Source organism: Hyla sarda, chromosome 4 (assembly GCF_029499605.1).
Source record: "Hyla sarda isolate aHylSar1 chromosome 4, aHylSar1.hap1, whole genome shotgun sequence".
Classification (NCBI taxonomy): domain Eukaryota; kingdom Metazoa; phylum Chordata; class Amphibia; order Anura; family Hylidae; genus Hyla; species Hyla sarda.
The window spans coordinates 227,606,052-227,620,333 of record NC_079192.1 but is presented as its reverse complement, the minus strand read 5'-3'; the positions used below and the strand labels follow the sequence as shown (position 1 = coordinate 227,620,333).

The following is a 14,282-nucleotide window of genomic DNA, read 5'->3' as shown; positions in this document are numbered from 1 at the left end:
GTCCTGTCATTGATGTAGGAAGTAAAATGGCACAATGAATATTCCTGGCTCAGTTGTGATAGAGGCATTGCATATGTGCATACCGCATGGTGAAGGAGTAAAGGCTGCGTCATGATGAAATAATATTCCTTCCTCATACAAATAAGTAGTAGAAGTTTATTATCATGCTATTGCAATACATTAAAGCACAATTACTTTCTCTTTAAAGGAGTTTTCTACTACGAGTGGGTTGGCACTTTGATAGGGGCAAAATTTTCTACATTGTTCACCAACCTGAATGTAGCATAGTGGGAAGAAAAATATATTTCTATGTACAGAATCCATTTAAGCAAGAAATATTTATGGGTGCGAGTTATATATAGATGATGTTATTACCATATGGCAGTCCAGTGATGAAGCTGTACAACACTTTGTGCAATACATTAATAATAATAATAATCATAATAAGGTAAGTTTTTTCTAATTCTTGCCCCTCGTTACATACCATTTGGGGAATTCCCGTTGGAGAGTTTACCAGAGCCAAGAGAAATTGCTCTACTGTTGCATTATATAATATAGAATAACAGGCTATTTGTGAACGTCTCATCCACTGGGGGAGTGGATGATGAAATGAGCTGCAAATAAAGTAGATGGTAAAGATAGGTCAGTGTTTGTTGACACAGCAAAAAAAGAACGTGAACAGCATGTCAATAAACTCACATTCGCAACTACCTACAGTGTTGAGTCTCAAAAAGATAAGAATATTATAAACAAATTATTGCCAGTGTTGTTCCAGGATGAGGTCTTTAGGAATATATTAAAAGAAGGTTGTAATTTTTCCTTTAAGAGGCCACCTATCCTGTCTAACATATTGTTTAGCAGACTGGGAAGTATGGTAATACTTGGTCACATTCAAATGGTTTCCACAAGTGTGCTGACAATAGAAGAGTATCCTTTAAATACCGTATATACTGGAGTATAAGCAGAGTTTTTCAGCATGATTTTTCGTGCTGAAACCACCCCCTCAGCTTATACTCGAGTGAACTCTCCGCCTGTTAATCCCTTCTCAGTGGTCTTCAACCTGCGGACCTCCAGATGTTGCCAAACTACAACTCCCAGCATGCCCGGACAGCCATTGGCTGTCCGGGCATGCTGGGAGTTGTAGTTTTAAAACATCTGGAGGTCCGCAGGTTGAAGACCACGGCGGCCTTCGTCATCATCCAGACCCCCCCCCCCCCCCTTTAATTTTCTACTCACCTCCCCTCGGTGGGAAGGAAGGGTTAGCTGGTCCGGGCCATCTATGCTGCAGGGACCGTCCGGCTGGGAGGGTTAGTCGTTCTGGGCTGTCCATTTTCACCGGGAGGCCCGGCCCCAGACTAGTGACGTTGCCTCGTCATCAAGGCAACGTCACTAGTCCGGGGCCGGAGCCGGAGCGGAGAAGAGGGCCCCCCGGTGAAGATGGACAGCCCGGAACGACTAACCCTCCCCACCGGATGGTCCCTGCAGCATAGATGGCCTGGACCAGCTCATCCTTCCTTCCCACCGAGGGGAGGTGAGTAGAAAACTTAAAGGGGTCTGGATGGTGACGAAGGCCACAGTGGTCTTCAACCTGCAGACCTCCAGATGTTTCAAAACTACAACTCCCAGCATGCCCGGGCATGCTGGGAGTTGTAGTTTTGCAACATCTGGAGGTCCTCAGGTTGAAGACCACTGGATTGACAGGCGGTGATTATGAAGGCGGGGGGGGGGGGTGTGTGGGATGATGACAGGGGGACGATGACAGGCGGTGATGATGAAGGGGGGGATGATGACAAGCGGTGATGATGAAGAGGGGGATGATGATGGGGGTCTGGATGATGTATTTCCCACCTTAGGCTTATAGTCGAGTCAATAACTTTTCCTGGGTTTTTGGGGTGAAATTAGGGGCCTCAGCTTATATTCGGGTCGGCTTATACTCGAGTATATACGGTATGTAGGTAAAACCACTGAATTTGTGAATACAATAGACAATAAAAAACCTTAAGTTAAGCAGTTCATCAATTGTAACAGCAGACATGTATTATGTGGGTTGTATCCAAAAGGAAAGAAAAAAAGAAATAGAAAAGCACATATGGAATGTGGTTAATTTCACTTCTGTTAACCCTTCAAATGTCGCATATCACTCTCATAATACTCATCAGGGTGATTTAAAACACTAAGTTCTGCAGCATAAAGAGGGTTAAAAGACCTCAGAGAGTAGGAAATTGTTACCGTGCCGTATTGAATCATGAGAAACACTGAATATTTATGTTAAACAAAGTCACTTTTTATGGTTTGAATTCTATGACTGATTTCATTCTTCATTATTGAATGTTTCCTTTTTTTTTTTTTTTACTTTTGTACATATTTAATTTTACATATATTTTAAAAGATGTAATATCCGATGGGCATAGAAAGATTAGGATATAAATTTTCTCCATGTAGTCATACACATCAGATTAAGATTAAATGGTATTTCTCTCAAAAAATTTTTTGCTATTGCACTCCTTATGGTAAATAAAAAAATATTTCTAATATACTTTGTTTTTAAAAAAAATAAAGTTTTCTATGTTTTATTTGTGCTCCAAAAAACTCAAGAGCACATTTTCCCCCATCTTATACACAGACTTTGGACCGAAGCCCAAACACAGAAAGTGCAGCCTGGAGTGCTGAGGGGGGGGGGGGGGGGGGGTGTCCAACCAACAGCATATGGCAGTTAGGTGTGAGAGGAGCTGTGATTGGATGAGGCTGGACACCCCCCCCCCCCCTCAGCACTTCAGGCTGTACTTCCTATGTTTGGGCTTCGGTCCTAAGTCTGTGTATGAGATGGGGGACATGTGCTCCTGAGCTTTTTTGAGCACAAATAAAACATTAAAAACTTCATTTTATAAAACAAAGTGTATTAGAAATATTTTTTATTTGCCATAAGGAGTGCAATAGCAAAAATTTGTTTTAATGAGAGTGACCATTTAAGGGTTATAAGCAGGGGTCAAGTCCTGGGGGGGAAAAAAAGTATGGGAAATCACCCAAGATTTCCCCTCATGGGCTGGTCCTATAGGACTTCTTCCAATGGGAACAGTGTTCCTGCTGTGGGAAAGTGCAGGATCTCAGTTCCCACGAGTTCCTGCAGGACATGAGCCCTGGTTATAAGCCAAAAACAGGTTAATCATTTGTTCACATCATGTCTGTCAGTCGTTTTTCTGCCCTGCCAAAATGTAATTTTTAAAGCATATCAATAAAGAAGGATTGTTTTACTGCTACCTCAGAGATGAATTCATTGTTTTTCAATTTCTGTTATCTGTTCACTGAACAATCACATCTTACACATGGACTTCTGTAAAACCTTTCAGATAAAACAAACATTTGTACACACAGCACCATAGACTAGCTGCTTGCAAAGACCTACTAGCTACACCCTAACACAGGGGCAGCTGTAACTCTATGGGGGAGATTTATCAAAACCTGTTCAGAGGAAAAGTTGTTGAGTTGCCCATAGCATCCAATCAGATCACTTCTTTCATTTTTGAAAAGGCCTCTGCAAAATGAAAGAAGCAATCTGATTGGTTGCTATGGGCAACTCAGCAACTTTTTCTCTGGACAGGTTTTGATAACCCCCCCCCCCCCCCCCCCATAGCAATAACTCTGAACTGATCGAAGCCCCTTTAGTCCTATTAGCCCCTGTCTGTTCATACTCTGGTGAAATCATGAGAGAGCACTATGACTGGCACTGGGTTTGGACACTGTGGCTAATGCCGCAATAGGACACCGTGGTGAAGTCTGTACCATATCATCTGGACACCAGAATAAGTTCCATAAAAATGTTATGCCTTTAACTATAGGGGTGTCTTATAGTCTGATCTGTCCTACAGTTTGAAAAATATGGTAAATGAAAATCCAAGCAATGATTGGGTTAATATATTATAAGAACTTTAATGCTTACTGTACTGTACATTTCACATGTTCCAAATAGTTATTTTCAGAAATACAAAGATTCGAAGCTGTGCAGGTCTAATTCAGATTTAACACACCTTTCAAAACAATTCTCACCACATCTGTCATGATGATTTGAATCACAAGCGGGATGATGTCATTATTCCTATTCTACCCTGTAAATACAATTAAAAATATGATTCTTTGGTATATGGTATGTTTATTGATAACCTACTGAAAAATTGACAACTAGGCCTAGTCAGTGATGGTTTATGTTGATTCCTGGAAATTTTTAGCACTGTCATAAAAAAAGGACAAAAAAGTATTTATAATATTTATATATATATTCATAGAAATCATTAATAAGAAGGGAGACTCTTGGAAGTTGCACATGAATGATGTTATTTTTTGTAGTGATTCGGGGCATCTGCAAACGCAAATTTTAATCTGTAGGCTTCAGCTAAGAGGACGCTCATATCTTCATTTCCCCAGTAAACTGTCGGCAGATTTTGTAAAAGAATCAACAACCCCTGAAAAATATAAAAAGAGAGCTTTTTTGTAAAAGAAATGTATTTGTATAGACAGTATTAGGCACACATAAATAGTAGTCATAAGAAATGTTTGACATTAGATAAACACAAAAGATACTGTTTACTTTACTGTTGATCTTATGCTATTACAAATAAAAGGTTCGTAAAAGCTATCACATACCGTATAGAAAGTAGAAACAACTGTATAATATAGGCACAAAATATTGTAAAAATGTAATATTGTAAGAGTGAAAATTAATTATAAGTTCAAAAAGTTGACTTTATGGCCTTAAAAACAACATAAAAATGTATGAGAAAATGCGAAGTATTTATGATTTATGTAGTATTTTTATGTAGTATTTTTTTCAAGCAGGTTTGTATAACTAAAGTAGCTAGAGAAGCAGAAGCTCCCAGGGGGTACAGACAGGTCTGTCAGACCCACATGGTGACAATACAGACCATATCTGTATGTTATACAATTCCCAAGTGACTAGAACATTCCAGCTCGGTGGTAGTTCTGCGTAATCCTGTTGGCTGAAGGATCTGCTAGACAAGCACTTAAGGTCTAAATCTCCATAGTGCTCTGGATATTATGTAGTCCTCTAAAGTATTTAAAGTGATCCATGGCTGGGACTTCACATTAATTTACAAGATTCAAAAAAAGAAAAATCCACAATCCATTGTTCTCACTAAAAGGTGTTATTTGCCTACAGCAGCAGAGATATGAGGTGAACTCATCTGTTTCTATATTGTCTGCTTCGCAGTTCCCATTTCCACTATAATTCCAGCCTACAATTGAATGATTTCTTAAATCTATGCTCACTTTGGCAAAACCAGATAAGAAATAACTTTTCTCTTTTTTCAGAGTTTCGTTTTCAATCCATTTCACTTTATATTACTATGACCTCTAGTTCTAGGGTTGAATGCAGTGCTCCGGCATTATGGTAACTTACTGACTAAGCTACACACTCAATTTCAAAATCTAATTTAGGGTTCCAAGTTCAGCAGATAAAGGGTGAATGAAACTATCCAGACCTCTGTCTCCTAAAATGTTAAAGAGATGAAAATTCTATTTGTTTGACCTTTGAAGATAGTGAGGCAGGAGTCTGAGAATAAAAGCTGCTAACTACATTTAGGTCTGCTTTTATGGTCACCTCAATTATAAGCCAGACAAAAGACAAAGAAATCTCTCTGGTCGGACCTTCTAACCTTTGGAAAGCAACAATCAGATTGATATGTTAGCTGGGTCCAAGCGTTGCTTACTTGCAATTTCAGAAACAAAAGCACTAAAGAGACTTCTAGGTGATCGGATCAATGATCCAAATGATGACGTTTTATATTATACTGTGTCTCCTATACACTGCTTTAGGGCTTAAAAGGGCTATTCCGGGCAAAAATATCTTATCCCCTATCCAAAGCATAGGGGATAAGATGTCTGATCGCGGAGGGCCCGCTGCTGGTACCCCCCGCGATCTCCCTGCAGCATCCTCATCGGCCATCACGCCCCCTCCCATAGACATGAATGGAGGGGGTGTGGCATTACGTCACGTCTCCAGTCCCGTAAACCCTGAGGTTTACGAAACTAGAGGCGCAGCTTCGCATAGAATGCGGGTGCTGCTGGGAGATCGCGGGGGGGGGGGGGGGGGGGGTTGGGGGTCCCAAAGGGGGTCCCTTTGGATAGGGGATAAGATGTTTTTGCCCGGAATACCCCTTTTAAAAACACCAAGACACTCGATTTACAAAGATCTATCCCCTGATCTTACATGAATGCATTCTAATACACCATGTACAATATTAAAGGAGAATCATCAAGTGTAAAATTAAAGGCATGTCATCCTTTCACCAGTAAAGCCTTCAGCCCCAGAATATTGCTGGCATCCTCTGGTGTGAAGAAGAACTCTTAAAGGGGTACTCCACTGGGAAAAAAAAAAATTTGGAAAAACTTTTTTTAAATCAACTGGTGCCATAAAGTTAAACAGATTTGTAAATGACTTCTATTTAAAAATCTTAATCCTTCCAGTACTTATCAGCTGCTTTATGTCCCAGAAGAAGTTCTTTTATTTTTGAATCTCCTTACTGCCTGACCACAGTGCTCTCTCCTGACACCTCTATCCATGTCAGGAACTGTCCAGAATAGGAGCAAATCCCCATAGCAAACTTATCCTGCTCCGGATAGTTCCTAAATTAGACAGAGGTTTAAGCAGAGAGCACTGTGTTGAGACAGAAAGGAAATTCAAAAAGAAAAGAACTTCCTGTGAAACATACAGCAGCTGATAAGTACTGGAGGAATTAAGATTTATGAATAGAAGTAATTTACAAATCTGTTTAACTTTCTGGCCTCCTTAATATCTATACATAGAAAATGCAGTGTGTATGTATGTATTTTCCTGCATAAACTTCCTAATGGCTGGGGATATTTTAATGAAATTTGGTACACATTACTTATACAATAGTGAAATTAACCCTAACTCCCTCACATTTGTGAGGGTCAGGGTTTTTGTCTAAAGTCCCATGTAAGTCTATGGAACCTCCAAGTAGCCTACTCCACAAGCTTCGCTCTGCATTTCCTTGGTTGACCTAACGTAAGTTCACATCTGTACTACAAAAGCATGTAAAAAAAAAAAAAAACACAAATCTGGCTCAATGTTGCATGCTTTTTTTTTATCATATACTTTTTTGTGGCATACCTTTGAATAAATTTGCATATGCTTTAAACACCATTTTTTTTGTTAATATGTAAAACTGTGAACCAGTATATTTTTTAAACATTTAGACATGTAGACCTATGCCTCGCCATAAGTCATTAATATACTTCTATGAGGGAAAAAAAAACTTTTTTTGCAGAACCTTTCCATACCACAAACAAATCATACACAATTATATAGGGGACAAACCATAGATCCAAAAGTGACATCATTTTCATGACGTCGACATATTGGATGTCTAGGGGTATACCACAGCATATATTTAGGTACCGTTTAAACGTATCTCCTGGCGCATTGCTGTGGTACAGATGTTAACCAGCCTTTAGAAGGCTGTGATCCTCCAGTCAGTGTAGCAGCCTCTTTGTTAACAGGTGCAGCGCCATACATTTTGTAGTGGCTGTGCTTGGTACTGCCGTTTTCTGCAGCTTAGTACCATACAAGAAAATGGGACTTAGTTGCAGGCACAAGAACTACAACGTGTACAGAGATGTGGCCCCGTCTTTTGGCTGATGACTGGGAGTTTGATAGGCCCTCAAGAATAAAGTCCCTGTAAACCGTTTAACTGAATGCTTGGAAGTCAAATGACGTGTGCAAAAGTCATATGACTGGTGCCATGCATAAACCATTCAGTTATACTATAGATGCACTACAAGGGTCTAATCAAAGCAAGCTTTTTTTTCTTTTGTTAGACAGACAACTGCATTGGAACAGGAAAGGTATGTGAGCAGAAAGTGTATTATTTCCTAGTCTGAATAAATGAAATGCAGCAACATTTATGACCATATTGCACAATATGATTATCATAGGAACATGCTGATATCTCCCTATATTAAGCCCAGTGTTCAGCTTGCTCAATGGGTGATTGCATCGTTCATTGTCCATTCATCTCCTCGTGTAATAGAGGATGTGTGGCCAAGAAATAATGGAAAAAAGGGCCCCACAAATGATCGGCCTTGTGTTCCTGCCTGCACACTAATCCATCTTTGTAAAGGATTATTAAACAAGGGCACATCGGTAAGATTGTAACTCACATAGGGAATGTGGTTGGCCTGTCAAAACTGGCACTTAATGATGATTATTCATTATTGTCATTATAATAGTATATACTAATGCCACAGACCAACAAAACAATAGTCTAAAAACGTACTAAAAAGGCTGGGGGTTGTTAAGGCAATTATTATAATCTACTTAAGACAAACTGTTCAGACTTAAAAACATATCTGTGCATGTATACTAGGATTTAGAAGAACTTAAAGGGAATGCATAATCAGAAAATTACCTATTGTTTAAGTCACATTTTTATGTTAACCTTATTTTTGGAGAATTTTTGGTTATTTTTTTTTTTTTTTCCCCATTTTAATATGTATATTTAAAACTTATCCTGAAATCTTGCATATTCCATACTGGTCACTGGGTCGAAAGCTTTGTTACATACAGATTATTTCCTAGCAATGTACTTCATACATCAGAGGATTACAGTGAAAGGTGACACCATAGCACTGGCTCCACCCACATTCACAACAGAGATCAGCATCCTCCTCCCTGTAGAATGACCTCTGAAAAGGTCCTAGAAAATGGGCAGTAATGATTCCAATTCATCTAAATGGGACAGGTCCTGTTTATTGTTGTCTTTGTCCATGGGTCCTGCTGTAAAGCATATGTGTCACGATCACACCCTATCGGTCCAGCCAAGACGCTAGAGAGAGTGTGATGGTGCAAGGGTTAAAGCCGCCAGACCTCTGGGTATCCACTACTAGTCCCAGCAAGTCACCAAATTAACCCTTAGATAAACGTGTTTCACCCGAGCTGCCTTCAGAAAGGTGAGCTCATATATTTAGAGATCAAAGACCAGAGCTGATTAATTAAACATTTAATCTGATAAAAGGTATCACAGTGCTATGCATAAAAATAAACAAATGACATACAGTTATAAGAATATATATAAGAGTTTAGCAAGACAAGTTTAGAAAGCAAAAATGAAGTTCTTACAGCACGATGATATTAGCAATCCATGAGAGTGAGGTTCCAGCTGTTCTTAGGATGGTCTTGTCAGCTTGTTCCACAGCATTGAACTCCCAGAGTCTATCATTATTAAATATTATATATCTGCCTTTTTTGGAGGGAGACTTCATTCCCCCCTCCCCTCTGATCCCACCAGGGGGTCTTCTCTCTTCCTGGCCCCCTTATCTGGTTGATTATATGATGGGACCAGAGTGCATGACTTAAAAGGAGATGTAAACACACAGCCAGACCCCCCCCCCCAATAAAACGCAATACACAAAAGGATACACCGTCTGAATGACCTCTCACCCATGTCCTGGACAATCCATCACACACAGTTATAATTATAATACACATATAGAATTTTAATAATCAGGCCTTGGGCCTGACAATATGTCTAAATGCTGTTAGAAACAGCTCAGTCAAGATGGCAGCCCCATTATAATGCACAAAAAAAATCGAATAGAAAGAATAACATTTAGAAAATAGAAACATTTTTTTAAAAAAGGACAAGTTTCAATATGTGGCCTTAATCAGGAAAAAAAACTAGATCACACATTCACATTAAGGTTGATCTCAATGGACTCGCTGGACAAGAAAGGCAAGTGTGCAGTATTTTATTATTTTACACCCCTAGCAGGCCATCATTTGCATTTAATTAAAGTGCTATATAAATAATAGAAATAAATGGCAACAAAGCAACATACATTGTCGGAGACAATCTAATTCTATATCTTAGTTTATTTAAAATTAAGACTTGAACCCTGACAACTACATAGTACAAGTGTCATATCCTGTGCTGCCTCTTTCATACAGAACATAATAATTGCATGCCTCTTGTTGACACAAGCTTCTTAATTTAGTCAAATGACACTTTAGCGCCAACGTTAATTAATAACTACACTATCTCATACTGTTCCAGAAAGTACATTATAGTGTGTAGCTGATGACTCTATGCCAGGTCATGTATGGTCGAAAATGTGATATCAATTTAATGCCAAATTTATAAATAAACCACCAACTAACTTTTCCATAAATATAAATACTTTTTTTAAAATACAAAGATAATTTTTTTAAATGTTTTTATTATTATTTAAAGGGAATGTATCATCAGAAAATGAACTTTCATTAGAATCAAGTTTTTCATATTTTCCCATATTTTGAAAGAATTTCCATTTTACTATCTGTATTTTAACCCCTTGGTTCCTAACACACCAGGAAGTACATTTACAGCCTAAGCGACATTCCAACTATGAAGCAAGTGCAAGGAATGCGCTCATTTTATTGACATCAGCAATAAACCTTATGCCCTCCATTACCCTTTAGATGCCATGATGATCAATGCTTAGATAGTGCCCCTGTCTTATGTACAGTAGGCTAGTATAAGCCTTGCACAAGTGTCTTTTTCAAGGAAGAACAAATGCTTGGCTCTCAAATGACAGCCGAGCGCCACTTTAAAGGTTTCGAATGGAGAAACCTTAGATACTGGCCATTTAATCAATAATGACTATGACATCTATTTGGTTTTCAGCAGTAAGGGCTTTGTAAGCTTATTTCCGTTCCAATGATGCTATTGCGAGATCCCAATGGGTTTCTATGCCACCCAGGGGACTAATGAAGGCCATGAGGTCTGCCCTTTTTGTACTTCTACTAGGCCCTGCCAGAGGGCCAAATGATGCCTAACAAGCAAACTCACATATCTGTAGGAGATGTAGTGGTTGTGATAGGGATGACCCTTATGTTTCTAATGACTGATCAATATATTAATACTAATATGCCATTGCTGCTGGAAAAATATATCTGTTACCTACCCCATAACCCATATACATCAGCTTGCAATATGCTAGTGACTACGATTGAGGCTTTGCCATGATGCCGATACAACTGAGATTAGGAGTAGAAAGACAAAATATCTGACGAACAGAGAATTCTGGAATTTCCCAGTAGAGAAACTTTTGCCAAGAAATTAATGGACACTAGATATGCTAATATATACGGAAACAATAATCAAACAACCAATCAAAATGTAACATGCTGATTCTGACATCATAACTAAACCTCCTTCTTTGTCAAATGTAAAAACTAAATGTACTTCCTGGATTAAAGAGAACTCTCTTGGGGAACAGCTGAGTTTCCTGCTAAGAGAGAGTTATACCAACATCCTGTGTGGTGTATATTTTCTTACTTGGCAGTATATATGGCAGCACAGTCAATCACATTTGAAAGCCTCCCCTCAGACGATCCCTGACAGTTGCAATTACAATAGTGAACATTCTAAGATGTCTTTCCTGGGGGAGATCTACTGCACACAATAGTTTCTGTGCAGTCTCTTCACTGTGTGTCTAAGTCACTTCAGGTCTCTCCAGTCACTCTCCATTCACTCTTCATAGACTGGTTTTGGCAGCTTGTAATCTACAGTAACCTCAGAGTACACTGCAGGTTTATCCAATAACAGCAATAACGGAATTAAGCAACTATTTTCAGAGTAAATGGCAGTATGATGTAAAAAAAAAAAAGCTTGATAGAAGGAGAAAGAAGCATTTTTGTCTAATAATATATAAAACAAAGTTTAATATAGAGTATTTACTTGAATTGTTCATCTATGCACATTTTGTTGAAACAATAGTAACTAAGCTGTGGAGAACTGATGAGGTAACTTCTGGATAAAGTTCAGAATGGCCAGTCCTTAGATCTTCATATTCCCCATCAACATGACAGTACATACAACTTACAATAGCTGATACAAAAAAATTGTGCATGTCTCTAAAAGAAGAAAAATATTTTCCTAGCCAAAAATGAAAACTATAATACACTGTCCATGATTCTGTTTTCTATCAAATTTTAACAGCCATGCCACTTATGTCAGCTTTATGTCTTTATTAACAGCAGGAGCTTGGAAGCAGCTTTGGCTGTGAAACAAGTGATGCAGGTGCTGAAAGCCTCCAGCGGTGACTGATAATGATGCAGGAATAAAACCGGTGCAAGAATATACAGACTATTAATATAGCCGAGTATGTATTGATACTATAGATTTTATGGTAACATCAGTTACACAAATAAAAGAGGGTGAAGTGTTTATATCTGAACATACTATAACAATAACAATCAGTTGAATATGGCATTGATTCCAAATACCAACAAAAGATATTGCTATCCTTCACATGATGCTTGACACACACCTGTAACAAAACAAATGAATTCTACCTAGACTTTCTCACAAACAAAATTCAAATATTTGCATCAACGTGTCATGTAATTTCATGTGCTGTTGACTCTCACTCAACTGGTTGAAACTCAGTATGTGAGAGATCCCTACAAACATCTGTGAAAACCCCAGGCCTTATAACACACTGAGATCAATGTGGTGGATGGAACAATCTAGCCACATGAATAAAACTTGAAAATGACTAGCCAATGGCAATAAGAGTATGTATGTGTGCTGAATTCATATGAGGGTAAATTACTTACTACCTAGTGACAGCAATAGAAAAAAATATCAGCCGTACATTCATGACACACATCTAGACACAAGGAGTGAGCAGGCATTTCAATGATCTCTCCAGAAGTAGACTGTTCCACAAAGTTACACACACATTAATACTGGAGATAATTTAACCCCTAGAGGGTGCAGGGCATGTCTGCACGCCCTGGCTGCCTAGGGCTTGATGAATCATGACATACATGTACGTCCTGAAAGGCATTCGGAGAAGCAAGAGCACACGAGCTGATCTCACTTCATAGACCGCAGGACAGATTGCATCCTTCCGCTACTGGCAGACATCATGAGCATGCTGATGCCAGTCATTAACCCTTCAGATGCCATGATCAATACTGATCATGGCATCTGAAACATTAGGGTGGTTCACCAAAACTCGTCAGTTAACCCACAACAGATAGAGAGTGAGAGAGAGAGAGAGAATGGGAGAGATACTTATTTTATGTGTATTTTTTTTTTTTTTTTTTACACTTGTGATCCTAGTTTAGTTCAAGATAATGGAGATCATAGACCTGTGATAGATATGTCAAAAATATATTTCTATCGTCTCTGTGTAAAGCAACAAAAAGAGATGTCAGCAGATGGATAACCATGTTATAACCCCCCTCTCATTAAACTGTAATAAACTATAGAATCATATACATTCACTTATTCACAAATAAAAAAGCTTACTGAAGTCTACTGAAAACAGGTGATATGATGGGAAACAAATAAATCATCTCCTACTGTGAGCGTTTCATAGCTAATAAAAGATACTGCAATTTATACTCAATTTATGTTGCTAAGCTACAATAGGATATTAGAAGCACAATCCCTATATCCTTACACGAAAATCCCCAGCTGTGCAACATATATAAATCTTGACAAAGAAAAATATAAATAAAAACATTAAAAGAATAAGTATAGAAAAAAAACTGTTACTAAGACTCTTCAAGTCCAAGTCGAAATCCTCTGAAATGTGTCCTTTGATGGCTTACCATCAAAAACCTATTCATTACTATAACATCCTTCTCACTAGATTGCCATCATGACTCATTACACTGCTAAACGTGAAGAGACAAACTCATTTGTGCAGATGTGATTGGAAAGTGTATTAGACCAATTAACCTGAATCTCCCTTGTTTGCATGTACAACTTAACGGCCATTGTTTTATCTCTTCTCTATGCAGTTATGAGAGAATAATGATTAATTGTGAGCAAATGAGACTCTTATCTATATCATTAGTGAACTTTAGGTATTCTAATGCAAATGTATACATAGCAGGAACAGCTTGTACATGTGATCCCGACTAGATATTCCTTAGAAGCATTTTAATCACTTTCTAGGTAGGTTCAAATGCTAATAATAAAGAGGAAGATCTTAAAAATAAGGAACATAGAAAAAAATTACTTTGAATTCTCTTTCCAATATAAAATAAGGTTGCTAGTCCTGCTTCTTTATTTAATCTAAATCTAAGAGAGCAACTTATCAACATAGTGGGCATAGTGGGCCTCATTTGTCATAGTGTCTGGTTTTTACTAGTGGGAAAAGTTGTTTCGCTTATTTTTGGTGCAAGCCCAGTTTTGCAGAAGAATGCGTGACTTTCCACAGTCCAGAAAATTTGCTATATTTCATGTCAGAAA

At 38.4% G+C, this 14,282-nt stretch overlaps 1 protein-coding gene across 1 annotated transcript in view; it reads right to left on the bottom strand.

Moving 5' to 3' along the window:
• Positions 1-3,902: 3,902 nt before the first annotated feature.
• Positions 3,903-14,282, bottom strand: part of TBC1D22A (TBC1 domain family member 22A) — a 576,359-nt gene continuing 565,979 nt past the window's right edge. The window contains exon 13 of the mRNA XM_056573700.1: positions 3,903-4,457. Within this exon, the coding sequence (XP_056429675.1) occupies positions 4,329-4,457 (129 nt within the window). The 3' untranslated portion in view covers positions 3,903-4,328. The remainder of the gene's footprint in view (positions 4,458-14,282) is intronic.